General features: G+C 34.7%; 1 protein-coding gene across 1 annotated transcript in view; it reads left to right on the top strand.

Moving 5' to 3' along the window:
* Nucleotides 1–21,776, top strand: part of SEMA3A (semaphorin 3A) — a 226,570-nt gene that overhangs the window by 41,381 nt on the left and 163,413 nt on the right. The window contains exon 2 of the mRNA XM_030822017.1: nucleotides 18,581–18,738. Within this exon, the coding sequence (XP_030677877.1) occupies nucleotides 18,581–18,738 (158 nt within the window). The remainder of the gene's footprint in view (nucleotides 1–18,580; nucleotides 18,739–21,776) is intronic.

The following is a 21,776-nucleotide window of genomic DNA, read 5'->3' as shown; positions in this document are numbered from 1 at the left end:
GAGGAGAAAACCTGGACTTAGTCCATGAAAAACAGCTGCTTTTGTAAAATGCAATATCTTGCACACAAATGGAATTAAATTAGCTACTGTCATTTTAAGGATTCCACAGCTCTCAAAGAGAGGTGGACATTTGGACCCAAGCACTTTAGACATGCTGCTTCAGCATGAAAATATAACTGGCCTTGAAATAAACCAATAACAGAAAGGCTTGCCCAAAAATATATTGATATAAATATATTTTCTAAAAATATTGTCTCTTAAAATTTACAGCAAATATAAAGTGACATGTTATATATTTTTTTCAATTCTAGGCATATGACTGAAATTCTAGGAAACCATCCAGATTTCTTATTTAGACAATATGAATTAATAAATTCATCTGAATTAGATCTAAAATATTTGTTGCACTAATGTCATCACCTGTCTTTTTTTTCCCTGAGACTAAGTCTTGCTCTGTTGCCCAGGCTGGAGTGCAGTGGCGTGATCTTGGCTCACTGCAACCTCCGCCTCCCAGGTTCAAGCGATTCTTCTGCCTCACCCTCCTGAGTAGCTGGGATTACAGGCGCCCACCACCACACCCAGCTAATTTTTGTATTTTTAGTAGAGACAGGGTTTCAACATGTTGGTCAGGCTGGTCTCGAACTCCTGACCTTGTGATCTGCCTGCGTGGGCCTCCCAAATTGCTGGGATTACAGGCGTGAGCCATCGCGCCCAGCGTCATCACCTGTCTTTATGTTCTATTTACGTTAAAGAAATTTATCTGTATTGACTTTTCAAAATAATTAGCCTAAGAAATGTCTATGATTTTTAACCAATTTCCACCAAATTATTTTCCCCCAAATATTTTGGCATCCCAGCTTTACTCATAAGTTGTATTGTATTTTTAATAATCAAGGTTTATTATTAATATTACAGTATCTTTCTAAATATTCCTTGAAAATTAAGTTACGCTATATATAAAAAATGGTTCTATCTCATACAAAGTTGAGAGACATTTGGTTTAATAAGATTTCTATAAGAAAATGTCTTGACAACTAGACCCCCCAAAATATTTAATATATTTATTTGAAATTAATATAACGAAATATGTAGTGTTCTCATGATTTCATTTTCTCATGGAACCCTTTATTCCATTGAACATCAAAAGGAACTAGTGTTTTATGGAACGTCTCCATAAAGGATTCATTCATTAATATGTATGTTTGCTTTCTTCAAGCAAAGAAACGGGTGAATTGTTCTTAATACGTAAATAGTGTTATGTAAATAGAAAATATTTTTAAGTTTTATTTGAACTATTCAAGATTTTATATCAGCATGCTTTTCTTGTTTAATATTATGCTTAACTGTAGAGAAGTGTAATAGAAGCAAGAGTGGAAATAAAAGTCTTTATAATTAAAAGTAAATTTTATTAAAGTAACATTTTAGACCTCAAATGGTATATCTGTATTAAAGGGGAAATTCATGGCAGAGTTGTTTAAATAACAAAAATACATTTAAGGAAAGATTCACCATTAAATAGTGTAAGGCTAAATTTAAGAAACGACTTAAACATAGAGATTAAAACATGCATCTTTTCATATTTTATGCTGTTTCCTTTGGGGGAAAAAATTCACCTTTTATTCTCATTTACTTACCATCACATGATCACGAGGTAAGATTTCTAAGGTCAGTAATAACTCTGCTGCAGTGTATATTAAATCAGTGTGTGTCCTTTCCTCTGAATGTTATAAGTGAACTACTGATAGTTCCAATGCTCCCTCTTTCTTTGATGTCTACAAAGATGATAACCAACTGTATGTATGTGGATGACAGGCCTCTCCTGATAGACCCTCTTTTAACTTCAAGTCTGTTGATAATTGGTACTTTTGCAACAAGAGCATTTTCAACTACCTGAATCAAGACTTTCATAGCAATATCACTTACTGGTTCTTGACAGCTAATGAAGTGGCAAAGCAGGGCTGATAAACTCCAGAGCTTATCAAAAGGAGGGTGTAGCATTTTTTAGATTCTGATTTACTAAATGAGGTGAAAGTCATTAAGATCATCAAATAAACTCAGCTATGAACTTTTAAACTAATTTCTTGATTTTTTAAGTAGAGGTATTTTTAAGTGGAAGTCATTTTTCCACCTTGAGTACTTAGAAATGATAAAATAACAGTTATAATTGGGAAAAGCTAGAATTTTTTCTCAATTTTATAATTCTGCTACTTTTTACAACTTTTTTACGTTTAAATGCAATAGCATTTAAGCTAATAAAAACAAATGCCTGCTTTACATAATTCTCTTATAGGAAATATAAAAATAAAATACATTTTTAAAATCTTGGAAATTTTATGAAAATATATTGCCACTTAGAGACACAGCCAAGTACATAATCTCAGCTTCTAAAGCAATTTTGTGAGGCAGATGTACATAGGTAATTATTTTCATAACAATTTATTAATTTGAGGGTAAAGTTAAAAATTAATTGCTACCAGTTATCCTCAAATAATGTTTCAATTTTAAATACATAAAACTATTTTCAACTATTCAATCCAAAACTGATTAATGACAATATTGTTATAAAGATGTGATTGACAAAGACACTCATTTTTAAACTCTTTACATGCAAAATAAATATCAGGAAAATGAAAGAATTAAGAAATCTGCAACCTTAGTAATGTTACATGACTCTTCTGGTCGCTCACATTGAACTGCCATGAAGGTTTATTAAAATTTAATAGCAATAACACTTCATGTGGAAAGGCAAATTTTACCCTTGTTATTCTCTGCCTTCAAACTAATGCTAGTGTCTCATTTTCAATGAATGTTGTGGCCGGCAGGGATTAAATAGAGATCATATTTCACTCTAAACAATGTTTATGACTTGTAATTTTAACATTGTTAGTGTTTTGTTTTTGTTTTGCTTTTGTCAGTGATACACAATCACGTTTTGTGATGAAGTAGAAAAGGAAGTTTAATGAGAAATTAGCTTATGCTATATTTTTGCCCAATCTTTAAGAGGTAAATCTGGTTCTGAATTTGAATTTGACATTGTGAGGATTAATGTTGTGTGTCCTGCATTGGTCTAGAAAATCTTTCGTCTATTGTCCTTTCCAACCCAGAGGTGTGCTTGATTTAATGGGTCCTGGGAGAGCAGGGATTTTCAACAAACAAGCTGGAATTTTAGCTTCATTCAAGGGAATCATGAGTTGTCCTTAGGGATCTTAAACCAAACCTGGCTCACATAATATTTAACTTCAATCTTAGAACATTTCTAAATATGACCCAATTGTAGACAATTACATTAATAGCAAGAAAGTATTTGGAAACAAAATGGAAGAATTTAATCTTTTCTCATTTGCCAATTAAGATAAACTCCTTAAGTTGTTATTTATTTTTTTCTGTGCCATCAAAATAAATTCTAGAATTAATACTTTCAAATAGTTTTTGCTAAATAATTACTTGGGGAGAGCTGGATATAGGAGAACTTAATCTTGTCCAACTTATCTACATGATAATCCAATTTTTCCTTCTTTTTATTTGTATATACAGTTAACTCTTGAACAAAGTGGGGGTTAGAAGAATCGACCCTTTATGCAGTCAAAAATCTGCATATAACTTTTGACTATCCAAAAACTTTACTACTAACAGCATTCTGTTGACCAGAAACCTTACCATAACAGTCAATTAACACGTATTTTGTATGTTCTATGTACTATATACACTATATTCTTCTAATGAAGTAAGCTAGAGAAAAGAAAACACTATTAAGAAAATTATTAGGAAGAAAAAATATTTACTCTTCAAGTGGAAGTGGATCATCACAAAGGTCTTTCATCCTTAGCGTCTTCTTGTGGAGTAGCTGGAGGAGGATCAGGAAGAGGAGGGATTCACCTTGCTGTGTTAGGGGTGGCAGAGGTAGAAGAAAATACAAATATAAGTGGAGGCATACAGTTTAAACCCATGTTGTTCAAGGATCAACTTAGAAAAGTTGTAATATATCAATGAATTGTTATGTACAAATTTCATTAGGGTATCTCTGACTTCATAAACTCCAAAATGTGTCCACTCCAAAATTAAAGCACACTACTGGGGAAGACAGATTTATAGTGTGCTATCATAAATAGGACATTATTGTGACTAAGATTACAATGTACCTGGACTACGTTGTATGCTGTTCATTAGAAATTTCTTTGAATTCGTTGGTTTTCAACATATTGCTCACCCATCTCCTTCCATCCCTCTGCACAGAGCTCTGATTCAAACAAAATCCTTTTATGGGGAAGCCAGAAGCCTTTATAATCAAAATGTATTTATTCTAGATAAAGGTGCAGGACATAGCTAGGAATGCCATATCAATGGTCTCTACAAGCCTCTTTTAAAAAAAAAGAAAAAGAAAAAGAAAAGAAAAGAAAAAAGGGGCCGGGGCACGGTGGCTCATGCCTGTAATCCCAGCACTTTGGGAGGCCAAGGTGAGTAGATAACCTGAGGTCAGGAGTTCGAGACCAGCCTGGCCAACATGGCAAAACCCCGTCGCTACTAAAAAAAATACAAAAATTAACCAGGCATGTTGGCTCATGCCTGTAATATCAGCTACTCAGGAGGCCGAGGTATGAGAATCCCTTGAACCCAGGAGGCGGAGGTTGCAGCGAGGCAAGATCATGCTACTGCACTCCGGCTTGGGTGACAGAGTGAGACACTGTCTCAAAAAAAAAAAAAAAAAAAAGGAAGGAAGGAAAAAAGAGAGTGAGAGTAAGAAAAAGAGAGAGAAAAAAATAACCTCTGAAGTAAACAACTATTTTTTTTAATTTTATTATACTTTAAGTTTTAGGGTACATGTGCACAATGTGCAGGTTTGTTACATACGTATACATGTGCCACGTTGGTGTGCTGCACCCATTAACTCATTTAGCATTAGGTATATCTCCTAATACTATCCCTCCCCCCTCCCCCCACCCCACAACAGTCCCCGGAGTGTGATGTTCCCCTTCCTGTGTCCATGTGTTCTCATTGTTCAATTCCCACCTATGAGTGAGAACATGTGGTGTTTGGTTTTTTGTCCTTGTGATAGTTTACTGAGAATGATGGTTTCCAGTTTCATCCATGTCTCTACAAAGGACATGAACTCATCATTTTTTATGGCTGCATAGTATTCCATGGTATATATGTGCCACATTTTCTTAATCCAGTCTATTGTTGTTGGACATTTGGGTTGGTTCCAAGTCTATGCTATTGTGAATTGTGCCACAATAAACATACGTGTGCATGTGTCTTTATAGCAGCATGATTTATAGTCCTTTGGGTATATACCCAGTAATGGGATGGCTGGGTCAAATGGTATTTCTAGTTCTAGATCCCTGAGGAATCGCCACACTGACTTCCACAATGGTTGAACTAGTTTACAGTCCCACCAACAGTGTAAAAGTGTTCCTATTTCTCCACATCCTCTCCAGCACCTGTTGTTTCCTGACTTTTTAATGATGGCCATTCTAACTGGTGTGAGATGGTATCTCATTGTGGTTTTGATTTGCATTTCTCTGATGGCCAGTGATGATGAGCATTTTTTCATGTGTGTTTTGGCTGCATAAATGTCTTCTTTTGAGAAGTGTCTGTTCATATCCTTCACCCACTTTTTGATGGGGTTAAACAACTATTTTTTAAAATGACAAATTTAAATTGCATTTGCTTATAGCACCAGGCTTGTTGTAAAGAATGAAGACAGTAAAGCTAGTAAGAGCAGCACGATAAATTATGAGCTATCTAACCTATATGCACTATTGCACATTCATAAACATATCTACTTTATCCAACTATTCAGTAATCCATTTACTCATTCATTCAATGAGTATTTACTAAGCACCTGTTGTCAGACAAATCTAGGGTTTAGGTAATTCCTACCACCAGCCACACAAGCCTGTCTCTCTCATCTGCTTACTTGATCGATCCTTGAGTATGTCTACGTGATCTCCTGAGCTCTCTTTCTTCTCACTCTGGGAATGAAATAGATGCTTGCCTCACATATAAAAGGGACATCCATGAACACTAATAGGAATATGTTCTCCAGTATATTTGCACTCATACAGATCAGTTTTTGTCAGTGAATAAGGAAGACTTTTTTCCTCCCCAAAATGTATCTTGGGTTGGAAGTGATAGAAATATCCTGGATAAAATACTAAGTTTCTTTCTCCAAAAACACTCATTTTGCTCAGCATTAGAACAATTTAAATAAATCATTCTTTAGTAGTTTTAAAAATGCCTTATAGTAGACATATGCAACAGGTAATGGGTGACAAAGTGGTTTATCACTATTTATTTCTCCATATGTGAATATTTTCCACTGTTTTGTTACTGGAAAATGTAGTATATATAATTTGTAAATGTCAGAAAACATGTGCTTTCTTTTTTTAAAAAACACATGCTTTCTTGTAGCCATGTGAAATATGGTTATTTGAAGAACACTCTGAAACATGTGCTGTGTTACAGTAAATAATTGAGAAAGACTGCCTGAAAAATTAGTATTTCAACTGTATATGAAACAGAGAAGCCTCCTCTTTTTCACTTTGCTAATGATAATACAATGCTTACCACTCATAGGTATTTAATGAGCACTTATCAGTGGACTGACTGATAACAGACCTGCCTATAGAGGAGTCTCGTAAATAATTAAAACATAAGGCAGAATCAAAAACAAAGTTTTAATTTCTAGATTACTAGCCCATCACTCAAAGCATTAAATAAAACCAATGGGAATTTTAAAAGAATCTACACTTTAATTCCAAATTTTTAAAATTTGGAATTTTTAAAAGAATCTACACTTTAATTCCAAATTTTTAATCATCTCACACAAAAACGAGTGACCGATGGCAATGCACATTGGAATTATCCATTTTTGTCCACATTATGACACTTAATTGTTTTATGCAGTCATTACATTTAAGCTCCTGTTATTCCCTCAAGAAGTAAAAATTAATATTGCTCATTAGTTATTTTGTAAATTGTTTGCAACTTTTATTTTTTGCCTACATTCTTGTGCAAAAGGCTACTATCAATATCAGGGACCAGAGAGCAAAAAATATGGAGAAATATTAAAGTCACAATTTTTCCAGAAAATTATTTAGAAAGATCATCGAATGTAGAGCCAGGAGACCCATATTTAAATCTGACCTCTGCAACTGTTAATGGTGAAGTCATGTATGCTCTTTTCTAAATGCAAGTAGTCAGACTTCAGACAGTCTAAAGATCCTTCTAGAACTTTAATTTAATGATTGATTATCTAGTTAACCATTTCCTCCACGTATAATGTGACCCATATGGCATTGTGCTAACCTTTACATCTAAGAGAACTAATGTATGTACTCTAATACTCATGCAGAAAAGTGGCATGCAATTAATTTATGACTGTGTGTTATAACGAAAGCACAGTGAGGCATCCGTCGGAGGATAGATGTCTGCTAATTCTCAAGTCTTTGATGGGAAAGATAGCTTCTAACTGTAGCTTGAAGCACAAGAAAAGGGAAAATCACTGGAAGCAGGAGGCAGCAAGACAGATTTAGAAGAGTAAATTGTGGAAACTTACAGAAACAGGCATAAAATGAGATAGCAAAACAAGATTAGCGACTGCAACTGCTGTTAGTGAGACAGTACTAAGGTAAAGGTGTCGGGTGTAGGTCTGTGCTTTGTTTTAATAAAAGCATTACATTTTTGAAAGGTCTTCTCATTAATTTGTATGTCGGTGACTTGAAGGGTATACCAAAATTGAGAGAAATTAAATATAAAGAACAAGTTACTTCGCTGTTTCAGTAGATTTTGTGTTTAATGCTGCTGGCAAAACAGAACCCTCAAGAAATTTATTCATGTGATTATTGTATGTAAAACAACCATAACAGTGCTGAGCACATAGAATGAAAAAATATTAGCCATTTAATTGTTATTTGATAGCCAGTTTATAAATAAGGTTTAAATGGTATAATTTTAATAGTCATTTGAACATAATTTATAACTTAATTAGCAAAGCTAATGTATATCCTGACATAAAATTTATATTGCCACATTTGCTTTTTCTTAGATATTTTTATATTTACTCTTTCTAAATTTTTGTTGCATTAAAAAAATGTGGTTCAAATTGTATATATTGAGTCACTTGCTTCTGTGTGTCAGTACTAGGTATATGCCAGGAGTAGGTTCTAGGGCTAGACATGCAAAAATAAGTATAGGCAGCATATTTTAAGCTAGAAGGGGAGCTAAGGAGATAAAGCAGTGATTAATCTACGTATGTACAGGGCACTATGCTTCATAAAGGAAAGCATGATGCATTGTCCCTTAGAAGGTCAAGAATTCACAAGAGAAGGTTGACTTGGGTCTTGAAAGGTGAATAAATTTACCTAAGCAGGTGAGGGTGGAAGATGAAAAGCATTGGGGAGATAAAGAGCGTTCTAATCTGTGAGACTATAGATGGCATGTCATTGAGCTAACTGGAAATATTCTTGTTTGTGTGTGTAAATAAAATACATATTTATGTATTGCTGTATGTAGGGGTAAACACATATGCATATACACTTACACACACTCTGTTGGTGAAGGAGAAAACAAATGGGTGTGTAAAATATAAAGAGCCCAAATCTCATAGATAACGAAAATCTCTAGCCAGGTTTTAAGGAGGCAAGTGATGTAATATCTGTTCTGTTTTGATTTTGAGTCACGCCTTGTTTGAATGAATTTCATTATTAAGAAGTTGTTATTGTTATAGTTTCTTGAAGGTCTGCTCTATTTCCTTAAAATTCACTTGTTTGAGAATGACTGGTGATGCCTCTCTCATTTGAAAGACAAATTGCTGAGTCACAGATGTTTTCACTTGGTTATTTGGGCCAATTGCTTCTCTGTTTAGGGGCAAATAATGCTGTTTTGAACAAGTATGAGGCCCACCTGATATCTTCCCTTGTACATGACTCAATTTTCCACATAAATTCCAAATGTATTCTTTATTTAGTAAGTTCTATTAATTATTACTTCCGTAAGAGACTTTTCGATCTGTAGATTCAATCTACCTTTATGTGTTATTTCCTTATCTTTCATTTCTATTATCATATTAATCAATTCATCTCTTTCAAAAAATTAGATTTTATTATTAGTTTGTAACTTTTGCAACCAGAATTAAGCCTCTATTTCTTGTGCCAACTCCTCTTCTTTCCTATGCTCTTCATTTACATTTTAGTGAACTTATTTCCTCCTTCTGACAATGAGGAAATGAGCTGGAGGAATTTGCAGCCTATGATTTTTGTTGTTTTGACTTTAAGCACACTCTGTGATCTTTAATATATTTTCTTCTGTGAACACACCTCACTTTATTTATTATTATTATTATTTTTTCATATCTTGACTGGTGTGATTGGTGTGTTTCTCATGAAGCCCCATCAGAAACACCCTGTGGGATAGTCTGGTATTTACACCTTTCACTTCTGCCCTCATACTAATTTACCTACAGTGATATCCTTTAGAAGAAGGATAATGCATACACAATAAATTGTGTGTGTGTGTGTGTGTGTGTGTGAGAGAGAGAGAGAGAGAGAGAGAGAGATTAGGGCAGTACCTAGCTTGGCTTGCCCATGTTAGTTGAAATGTTGATAGTAATGATGATGACCATGCCTTTATACTTTACCTATACCTCTACTTTTTCTTTTTCTTTTCTTTTTTTTAGACAGGGTCTCACACTGTAATCACAGCTCACACCAAACTTGAATTCCTGGGCTCAAACCATCCTCCCTGCTCAGCCTGAAGCAGGCACGGCAACTTTTTTTTTAAGTAGAGATGGGATCTCGCTATGTTGCAGAGGCTGGTCTGGAACTCCTGGTCTCAAGCGATCCTCCTACCTTGACCTCCAAAAGTGCTGGGATTACAGGCTTGAGCCACTGTGTTCGGTCTGCACCTCCACTCTTTATGGACATGTTCCAATAATCTTACAGTCGTGTAGACTCCTAGAGCTTGTTTCTGTAATAAAAGCATCTATGGATGCAAGCTCTATGATTTGTTAACCTTTGCTTATTAATTCTATCCTACTTGAAATATATGGAGAGATATGCCAGATCTCAGCATTTTATATCAAAATGTTTCAAGTTTCACTATATTTGAAATATTTCCTTAATAATTTGATATCACTTTGGTGTTATTTCTTCATTTAATATGTATATTTTCCTCTTATACTTTTCATCTTTTTTTCTTTTCATGAAAGTCAAAGGAAGGGGATAGAGTACACATGGTTTTACTCTGTCATCTTTCACCAGTAGAAAGTGCATGTGTTTTGTAGAAAGTTTACTCTGGGGGCAGTATATAACATGGTTTGTTGGTGTAAACCTGGAAAGGAAGTTCTGTAAGAAGATGATTACTGTAATCCAGGGAAGACATTATGGGGAGTTAAATTAGGACAGTGGCAGTGAGTATGTAAGCAAAAGAAAATACAGGACAAGTTATTGTGTTAAGCAAAACTGTAGCGATGGATCAGATCAGTGATGATGAAGAAGGGTCTGGCTTGCATGGGTCTGTGATGATTGATACTTACAACAAACTTAAAACACACAGAAAGGCGATGATGTCAGTAATGGAAAGAAGAAAAAGAAGTGAATTCTGTTTAAGTCATGCAGACTCTGAGATGTTTGTACAATATCTAAATAGAGGTTTCTAGTAAGCCTTTGTTTGGACTTTGGAGGGAAATATCTCTTGGAAGATATATATTTGAGACATGTCAAAATACTGCTAGTGATGAAAGCCATAGTTGTAGATAAGATTAGCCACCAAGTTATTACTGTGTAAAAAGACTAAGTACAGAGCAAATAAAATAATATAAATATGCAAGAGCTGTTAGCTAAAGCAAATTATATGAGAGTGAGAGGTAACAAACTTTTCCAAAATCAGTCCTTAGTATTTTCCAAAATATACCCTCCTTAGAAGTGATTATGGAGAAAAGCAGAAAGACCTAGACCTTTGATGTCAGATGGAAATAGTTATCTTAACTCTACATCATACTAGCTCCGTGACCTAGGATATTCCTGATAGCCTGAGTCAATTTCCTCATGAGAAAAAAATGGGAATGAACTCCTATTAACTTCCTTAACTACAGTTAGCCTTTTTTTGTTGTTGCTGTTACAGATTTAGGTTTTGCTTCTCTAAAGGTATTTGTCTACTTTTCCATGAAGGTTTTTATTATTTTTAATACTCCACATAGTGTTTAGCCAAGGTCTATGTGTTATACATAATATGGACTAGATGTGTTTTTGTTGACTTAGTAGGTGAATGACCGTTAAGTGATAACAATATGAATCATAAAATTAGATTATGAACAACTTACTTTACATAAATATTTTTCACATTATACGAAATGAAAAATAAATTCATATAATAGATAGTTCCGCCCTTGAAGCTTTATAAGCTTATTTGAGGAAAAATATAGTGTCTCTCCCTGACAACATGGCCTAGGACACTTGTGTCTTATGTGGGGTCTAGAAGTATGGGAGCTGGGCTTGGGCTGAGAATGAACGTTTACAAGTTGTCCAAAGCTCAAATACATGCATCTTGTTCTTTGATTCAGTATATATACATCATGGAATACTATGCACCCATAAAAAATGAGACCATGTCCTTTGCAGGGACATGGATGGAGTTGGAGGGCATTATCCTTAGCAAACTAACGCAGGAACAGGAAACCAAATACTGCATGTTCTCAGTTATAAGTGAGAGCTCAATGATGAGAACACATGGACACATAGAGGGGAACAACAACCACACACAGAGAGGCTTATTGAAGGGTGGAGGGTGGGAGGAAGGGGAGAAGCAAGATATGAAACTAATAGGTACTAGGTTTAATACATGGGTGATGAAATAATCTGTACAACCAACCTCCATGACATGCGTTTACCTATGTAACAAACCTGCACATCCTGCACATGTAGCCTAAACTTAAAATACAAGTTAAAAAAAAAAAAGAAAGTCTATACAAGTAAAAACAATTATTCATATTAACTAAAAATAAGCATCTGGCAGAGGAGAATCCTGGCATAAATTCAGTGGATAGAGACATTAGAGTACAGAACATCAACAAATACAAAGGGACAAGTTGGAAGAAGAGCTTGGAAACATTTCCTAGGAAAAGGTGGTAGAGCTGTGTTTCATAGACTGCTGTGGCCTCTGGCACAGGCTGGAGAGACTAGTCAAGGTGAAAGTTAGTAACAGATCAGGATGTGTCAGCTTGATGCATATTTTAAGCAAACATTGTAGAATAAGAGAATATACTCAGCATCACCAAATAAATAAAAGTGTATAGATGCCCATTGGTTTTGGCCCCATCTACACAATGACAAGATGCACTGACCAGAAATAGTAGGAGTAGAATTCATCCTCCACACAGTTACCTTAGAGCAGTACTTGCCAAACATCAGTCTGTGAAAAAGGTCCTAATCTTGCGTGTAATAAAGTGTTAAAAACTAGTCCTTGGTGAAATAAAGAAAATAAATTGAATTTTTCCATTATGCAAATTTATTTATCTCTGAAGATTATTCATTGTTCATGTTTTTGCTCATTTTGATCATTTTGTTCATAAAATAAAATGGCTCCCCCCCCTTTTTTCTAATGAAATGACAATGATAGCAAATAGTCCTTGCTTTTGTTTTTTTGTTCTTATAGTGCAAGAAAAAGCTGTGAACTTTCATTTCAGCCTCTATTCTGGAACTTTTTTGGTTCATGAAATTGAAAATCAAATCCAGGAAGTACTAAAATATAGGATCTGAAACTGTTGGACCTTACTGAACTTTCCAACATTTACAAATATCTAGATGTGGTCATCATTTAGCCAAAATGTTTTGGCATCATATAGACCCAGCCTTTGACTACTTTCAATGGATTCTTTGACTGTTCTATGAAAAGGACAAAGTTCAAGTCATGGAAAAAGGACATAAGCCTAAAGCCATCAATGAATACAGGCAATTCATTTGAGTCCAGCAACTGGTGGGGTCCTATTACCTTTCATGTTACAAAACTTAGAAGGGAAAAAGAGAGACAGAGAAATATAACAGAAGTCAGAAATATAAAGAACAGGGCGGATATTGTCTGGATTTGAAGGTCAAATATACAGGAGTTCTTCCTCCCACTATAAGAAATCTAGTTCTGGGCACTCTTGCAAACCAGAAATCTGTATTAATTTCATTGCCTTTTTGAGAATCTGACGCAGTCATTATAATGTAACCATCTTTGTAAATCTGTGTTCATCTTAAAGAAAATCAGAACACAACAGGAAACATACAGTCTTGTTATGTAGGGGTGAATCATCATTTATTATTTTTGTGTAAGTGTTCCCAATCATCATGCATGATTTTGATGTGTCTTTTTTCTTTCCATTTAACAAAACACATGCATAAGAAGAACACTAGTTTATAAAATAACCTTTAATATCTCAAATATGGGACTGATAGTGATTGCTATCAATTTCTCTCTTCAAATGCTTCTTTTTAAAAGTAAATATACATTAGAGATTATGATTACTCGGGGGGGAAAGTAAATATGAACATTTATAGATAAATAAATAGAATAAAAATTAGAATTGACTCATTATAAAATATGGTTTTTCTCCCACGATTAACGGGTAGCATATTATAGATCAATTATAATTTATAATTTATTCTTTTGTAACATACTCTTAAATAGAAATCTATCAAATGGACTTTACATATAAGAGTCTTGAATTTCATGAGACTCCTCTACTTTGTGAAACTACATCACAAGAGAGTACAATTTATTTATAATTGACAACACTACTACTTGAAATTATTTAAGTTGATTTTTTCTGCCTTGCAAGCTATACATACACTAAAGCTTGTCGTCTTCATTGTCTTATATAATAGTAAGAATGGTGACAATAATTAGCACTTATTGAGCACAAACTGCATGTCTCTGTCTGGTTTTACAGTCAGTATGTTTTCCATTTTGTCATTAAGCAACTCATAAATACACTAAATCCTTTGGTGAATCTGGAGTGAGCAGAATGCTTCTTTAGTCACCTTCCAAATTTAAGAATGCATACTTTATTAAAGAGTGTTCTGAAATGGCATCTTTAATTACAGTCCTACATTTACTTCTCTTATAGTTCGACACAGCATGTACAAGTTGAAGTAATCTCCCAACCAGAGAAAAACAATTACACTCAAAGAGAATTAATGCCTTTAAAAGCTTTAGCCTATTCAGATTCACATAGTCAAATTAATTTTGTAGAAACTTAGCTTGTTTTTTTAAAAACAACAATTGTTGTTTAACTGAATATGAGCATAGGCAAGATGTAAGAAGGTGGAAGAATACCACACATCTCACATTACTGAATTTTACTATAGTTCCCATAACAGTTCATGTCATTGTAAGATACATAACTGAAACAAAAGAAAGACTTACAATTCTGAAGGAGTACATTCGAAGTTATTTAATATCGGATGCAGCTAATTGTCTCTGCATCTAGGAAAATCAAAGTTATGCATTTAACTAAGGAAAACAGAATACTGAAGAATCTGAGAACTAGATTTGGAAAAAAAAAAGTGTCTGATTTTAACCCACATTTCTATTTAATCTATTGAATAAAATTTCACCCAATTTCTATTTATTCTCACACTGGAAAGTGGTGATATAACCTATGCAATCCAGAATTTGTATTGTTCACTGACATTAGTTTTTAAGACTCTTCTCTAAGTTATAAAGCAATATAAAAAGCTCGTGTCGGAGAGGAACATCTAAAGGATTTGGAGTGAAAGGAATAATGAGACAAAATTAAGCACATTTGAAAGCAATGGAAAATAGCTGCTAACACATATGCCAGAAAAGTATAGTCTTTTTTAAAAAAATCAAACTGTTGAGAAGTAACACTTTAAAACTGTGGTTTGTTTTCATGACGATTTCATACATAAGCCACCAAAAACTTCCGTAAGTTGTCTGTACGTAGGAACCAATAATTCTGTCCAAACTAATTCACAGAATTCATCCTGGAACATATTTTTCAATTGGGAAAATATTTTCATTGTTTGCAACTGTGATATAGAAAGTCATTCCTTTTATTATTTAGAATTGAGAATACATAAACTGGAAAACAAGAAGGAATACTTCATTGTTCTTAAAATGCCATTACATTTAATATTAGTGTAAATCAAAGAACATATTGCTATTCTTATTTTCCCTCCATCATACAGAATTACTGATGTTTACAAGTTAGGACACTTAGTAATATAGGTTAAAAAGAAAAAATATATATACAGTTTTCAGTCTACTCCATCTGGACTGTAATTTGCTACATCTGGTCAAGAAGATCAACCTACAAATATTTAACCTCTACTTATACAAACAGGAAATATTTAATTGAGTGCTTACTAGGAAATGCTTGTTCTAGTCTTTTTATAGGTATTATCTAATTTCACCTCAGTAACTCTTAAAAGACACATTAACTCTTAAAAGATACATTATTCATCCCATCTTCTATAAAACTTGGGGCCAGGGAGTTTAAGGAACTTGTCCTAGTTTGCACACCTAAAAAATAAGTACTGTGGTGATGCTTGTGTTCTTACTTATAACCGTATAACTCCAAAATCTGTAGCTATAGTATTTATTTCCTCACAACTTCTTCCAATTCATGCTTAGAGATCCCTTATGTAGTTTCTATGCATTTGCAATTAAAATCCATTCTTGTATCTCTTACATGGCCCTTTCATTGCTTAATATCTCTATGTAATTTTTTTGGTTTAGGCTGAGATGGCTTTTTTTTTTTTTTTTTTTTTTTGTGGGGTTTTTTTTTTTTTTTTTTTTTTTTAAGTTTGGCCTTTCTGAAACTAAGGTAGAATTATAGATCTTAGAATTGGAAGTAAGGATGAAGGGCATCCGTTTGATAAACAGATCTCTTTGAATGACCATTCAATCAGGGCCTGAACATATCCAGTGACAGAGCCCGTGCCTCTGGCAGCAGCCTGTTTCCATCCTCACACAACTCAGAGTGCCTGAAATTTCAGTCTTTTATTAACTCTGGTTAGTGTAGCATTGATCATTTGTAATCTTTTGGATGCCAATGAAATGAATGCCATTTCTTTTTTTCTTTTTTGTTTTTGAGACTGAATGTTGCTCTGTCACCCAGGCTGGAGTGCAGTGGTGCGATCTCAGCTCACTGCAACCTCCACCTCCCGGGTTCAAGCAATTCTCTTGCCTCAGCCTCCCGAGTAGCTGGGATTACAGGCACCTGCCATCAAGCGCGGCTTATTTTTTTGTATTTTTAGTGGAGACAGGGTTTCACCATGTTGGCCAGTTTGGTCTTGAACTCCTGACCTCGTGATCCGCCCGCCTTGGTCTACCAAAGTGCTGAGATTACAGGCGTGAGCCACCGTGTCCAGCCAATGAATGCCATTTCAATTCAGATATTATGTAGTGGATTTTCTGTCCCTCATCTCTGGAGACTAACAGCTCTAATTTATTTCAGCTGTGATTCACATGAATTTAAAAACTCTTTTCCTTCCTTCCTTCCTTCCTTCCTTCCTTCCTTCCTTCCTTCCTTCCTTCCTTCCTTCCTTTCTTCCTTCCTTCTTCCCTCCTTCCTTCCCTCCCTCCCTTCCTTCCTCCCCTTCTTCTATTGTGTGTGTGTGTGGAGAGTGGGGTGGGGTAGGGAGTAAGGCCAGCCTAGTATTATACTATTTCTCATGAAGAAATGAGAAAAGTATCTTTTAACAATTTGTTAACGATTTTTGTCTATAGGATAGGTAAATATATAAAAAGATAGATATTCCATTTTACGTTGTTGACCTGGTAATATGAAAAAAAAAATGTGAGTTAGGCATGATGAGCTATTAATTATATATTTCCTGAAGGAATGTTCATTCTGGTAGATAAGATTGCAATAATTGACAGCGGGATGCAGGTTATAAGAGTAATTCAAGCAAAATGTAACAGGAAGCTCTCTGAGAATTTCTTGGCAGTTGCATTTGAACTAGCTTTAAGCGTGGATCTATTCTGTAGCTGTTGGAGTCAGGAAAAATAGCAACAAAGGCCAAGGAGTGAATGAACACAGTGCATGGTTTCCCGCATGGTAGAGGACATGAGAAGTACTGGGATAGGGTCTAAACTTAAATGATAGTGACCTGACCTTTAGTGCTAAGTTAAAGAGTATGAATTTTATCCTGTGTTGAAATCATATTTTTGATGATAAAATGATAAAATGAAGAGGTCAGTAGGACAAATAGTTAAAGCAAGGCAATCGATCATATGGCTAATATATGTTTCCTGATGTTAACAGCTGGAACAGAGGACAGGTCTACATTGCAGCTTTCTCTCTCTGGAAGGCACATTGCATTCTACATTCTGTGGATGCTGATGAAAATTTCCTACTAAGTGTGCACCCGAAAAATCTAAAGCACTGATTCAGGACATACAGTTTTGGAGAATCCTCAAAAATTCCATCCCATGGGGGTGGGGGGTGTGTGTGTACATGTGTGCGTGCATTGAGCAAAACATTTTTAAGAAGCCAACAATTAATTACCTTCTTAACACAAAAGTGGACTTATATTTAATGTTATTTTTAATCTGAAAGTGTTCCTGTCACTAAAGTATAGGTATATTGTTTAGTATTTGCCTCTTCACAGCAGAAGCAAATTAGAGAGCAAAAATAAATGAAAAATTGAAGTCAGATGGTAAGATTAATTTAATTCATGTTTTCATGAAAGCCTCAGCTCAGTTTCTCTCTATATATCAGCTCCAAAATGCTTGAAAGAATTTAGGCAGTACAGTGAATGATTTAATGATCAAAAAGACATATTAAAGTATTTCAAATAAAAGAGGCCTCAAGGAACCTAAGAAGTTAAACTGGATGTTTCCCCCACATTCCTATTCTGTTAGCTTCTGCGCTTATCCTTCTAGCTAATGGCTTGGAACAAATGAAACCACTTTTAAAATGTTTTTGTAAAATTAAATACATTTATATACAATATTGATCATTCTAATCCATTACTACATGCAAATAAATTCTGCCAGATCAGTTTGTATAGACAAGTTATTTCACTTCCTCTCTTCTTTAGGACTGCACCATATTAAGTATGAAACCAGCAAATAGGAATATAACTCCCATTTTAATAAAATGCAGGCCAGGCACAGTGGCTCATGCCTGTAATCCCAGCACCTTGGGAGGCCGAGGCGGGAGGATCACTTGAGGTCAGGAGTTCAAAGCCAGCCTGACCAACATGGAGAAACCCCATCTCTACTAAAAACAGAAAAATTAGCCAGGCATGGTGGTGAATACCTGTAATCCCAGCTACTCGGGAGGCTGAGGTGGGAGAATCGCTTGAACTCGGGAGGCAGAGGTTGTGGTGAACCGAGATGCCGCCATTGCACTCCAACCTGGGCAACAAGAGCAAAACTCCATCTCAAAAAAAAAAAAAAAAAAGTAAAATACACACGTTTTGGTTCCAATATGTTTCTTAGTACCCTGAAGAATAAGCACTGATTGATAACTACAGCAGTCAATATAGTCAGGTTACCATGTACCAACAGTCTATGCTTATATAGTGCTTCACATTAATACCCAATGTTTTGCTTTGTTACCTTGCAGAAATGTTGGAATCCAACAATGTGATCACTTTCAATGGCTTGGCCAACAGCTCCAGTTATCATACCTTCCTTTTGGATGAGGAACGGAGTAGGCTGTATGTTGGAGCAAAGGATCACATATTTTCATTCAACCTGGTTAATATCAAGGATTTTCAAAAGGTATCAGTATTCTAATATATGCACTGTAGTTATTTTGAAGCATCTCAAGTTATAGATAATTCTCTAGCTATTTAAAAGCACGATTACTGACAGAAAATTGTTTTGAATTAATATTTTGTCTTTTCTGATGCAAATAAAAATGACGATAATGAATCAATGGATGCAATAAGTCAAAAAATATCAAGGATGAAACCACAGTATTTGCAGTAATTATTATAAGAAATATGAACTTCAGCTTATCCTTTCATATCTATTTTTCCTGCATAAAAGTAAATACTTGAACCATCGCAGCAATACATCATACTGACTTCATGAACTATTTATATGTGTGTAGGTATAAATTTATATTTCTCTGTATTTCCAGAAAATGAAGAGTTCATCTATCCATTACCCACATCCCTAATTTGGCACGCTATCAGTGTTTGTAAATAAAGTTTTATTGAAATACAAGCACTCCCATTCATTTACATATTGCCTATGTCTGTTTTTGTGCTACAACAGCAGAATTCAGTAGTTACAAAAGGTATCAACTGGTCTACAAAAGTGATTTACTATCTGGCCTTTTAAACAAAAAGTTTGCCAAACCCTGATCTAGGGGATCAAAGTATCAGATTTTTAAAAATGTGGTCATGCAGACATCAGCAGGATATAAGTTCTATCTTTATTCTTTATAGTATTTCTGGCTTATTTCATTAATAAGCTATATTTTTGTTGTTGTTGTTGTTTTTTGAGATGGAGTCTCGCTCTGTTGCCCAGGCTGGAGTGCGCGATCTTGGCTCACTGCAAGCTCTGCCTCCCAGGTTCACACTTTCTCCTGTCTCAGCCTCCTGAGTAGCTGGGACTACAGGTGCCTGCCACCACGCCCGGCTAATGTTTTGCATTTTTTTCTTTTTTTAGTAGAGATGAGGTTTCACTGTGTTAGCCAGGATGGTCTCGATCTCCTGATCTAGTGATCCGCCTGCCTTGGCCTCCCAAAGTGCTGGGATTACAGGTGTGAGCCACCATGCCCAGCCTTTTATAAGCTATACAGTTTAACAGATATAAACATAGATTGACAAATTAGTCAAAATTGTGCTACTAAGTCTACATGTGTTATGTCTAAGTGAACCATTTTATCACAGTCACTATTTCTGATAATAATTATCTGAAGAATAAAGGTCTTTATGCAGTAGCTTTCATAAAGGTAATAGTAGAATATTCATTTTGGAATACATCCCTGTCTGTTTCTATTTGTATTAGTTTTACTTCTTAACATTGAGGGCTTTGAACTGGTATACCCCAACTACTCACAACCAATAACAGATTTGATGATAACTTTTAAGAAGTGACAGAATTTTTAAAAGCTTTTATTCTGGTTGGAGAGGGTTGCTTTTGGGATAAAATGCAGTTTTAAATTCAAAGCTGATTTACATTTTTAATAGAGTATAGCATAAACCTAAGACATTTTCTTTTCTCCTATTACCTAAACACTAAAAATCTGACCACGGCATAAAGAAATTTGATTCATTATATATAGAGTCATATAAAATGGTAATACAGTTATGATGTATTTTAGAATTGTGATATGCCAACTTTAAAAATCACTTTGGGTATTTCTATTTTGATTTTTCAATTCGATTGATTTCAAAGCCCCTTCAGATGAAGGAATAAATGCCTGTTATCTATTGTCTAAAAATACTGGTTATTCATTTGTTTTTCTGAAATGATAAATATCTTAGTCTTTTGAAAATATCATAAAATTAGCAGATTTTTGTTGTCATTTTACCAAAAGAAAACCATTCTTTATAAAATGAGCGCAAAATAGGTCTGGTGCGGTGGCTCATGTCTGTAATCCCAGCACTTCAGGAGGCCAAGGCGGGTGGATCACCTGAGGTCAGGAGTTCAAGACCAGCCTGGCCAACATGGTGAAACCTGTCTCTACTAAAAATACAAAAATTAGCTGGGTGTGGTAATGGGTGCCTGTAATCCCAGCTACTTGGGAGGGTGAGGCAAGATACTGGCTTGAACCTGGGAGGCAGAGGTTGCAGTGAGCTGAGATCATGCCATTGCACTCCAGTGTGGGTGATAAGAGCAAAACTCCGTCTCAAAAAAAAAAAAAAAAAACACTAAGTCGACTAAGAAAAATTAGATATATTGATTTTAGGAAATTTTATCAGTTAAAATTGTAGGTATTTATAATAATTTATCATTTTGTGATATTCATGTATGTATATATCTACAGATAGATAGCTTTATGAGCATAGAATACCTAAGATTATATATTTAACTTATTTAACATTTTTCTGTGACTATATATTCTGAATATGGTTAAACTATTCAATTATTTCTAAAACTCAAAATGATCAAATTATAAAATAAAAATCTTATAGCTAAGAAAAATTCTACAGCCATTTGTACACTCAGAATATATCACAGTATCTTTTACCAAATACACTTAAAATGAACTATTTTAAAGTAATGAATTACAAGGTAAATGATTTGTCCAAAATCGTGATCTTCTTGTTATAGCACTTGCCTTTGAGTTTAAAATCATTCTACTAATAATAAAGGGTATATTTCTAATTTTAAAAACATCCTATTACAAACAGATTATTTTTAATTATATCACATTGTTTATACGAATGAACCCAATTTACTTAAGAATTTATATCAGCTGTGTATGGTGGTTCACACCTGTAATCCCAGCAGGTTGGGAGGCCAAGGCCTGTAGATTGCTGGAGCCTAGGAGTTTGAGACCAGCCTGTGCAACATAGTGCAACCCTGTCGCTACAAAATAAATAAATAAATAAATAAAATACACAAATAAGCTGGGCATGGTGGCACATGCCTATAGTCACAGCTAGCCTAAAGGTGGAGGCAGGACAATCATTGCCCTGGAGGTCAAGGCTGCAGTGAGCAGTGATCATACCACTGCATTCCAGCCTGGGCAATAGAGTGAGACCCTGTCGCAAAATAAATAAATAAATAAATAAATAAATAAATAAATAAATAATCTATTTATACATATATTTGGGGTGTTTTAATATTCCTTTTAACCT

This window comes from Nomascus leucogenys, chromosome 11, assembly GCF_006542625.1.
Source record: "Nomascus leucogenys isolate Asia chromosome 11, Asia_NLE_v1, whole genome shotgun sequence".
Classification (NCBI taxonomy): Eukaryota; Metazoa; Chordata; class Mammalia; order Primates; family Hylobatidae; genus Nomascus; species Nomascus leucogenys.
Note: the sequence above shows the minus strand (reverse complement) of the source record. Positions and strands in the feature narration are given on the sequence as shown.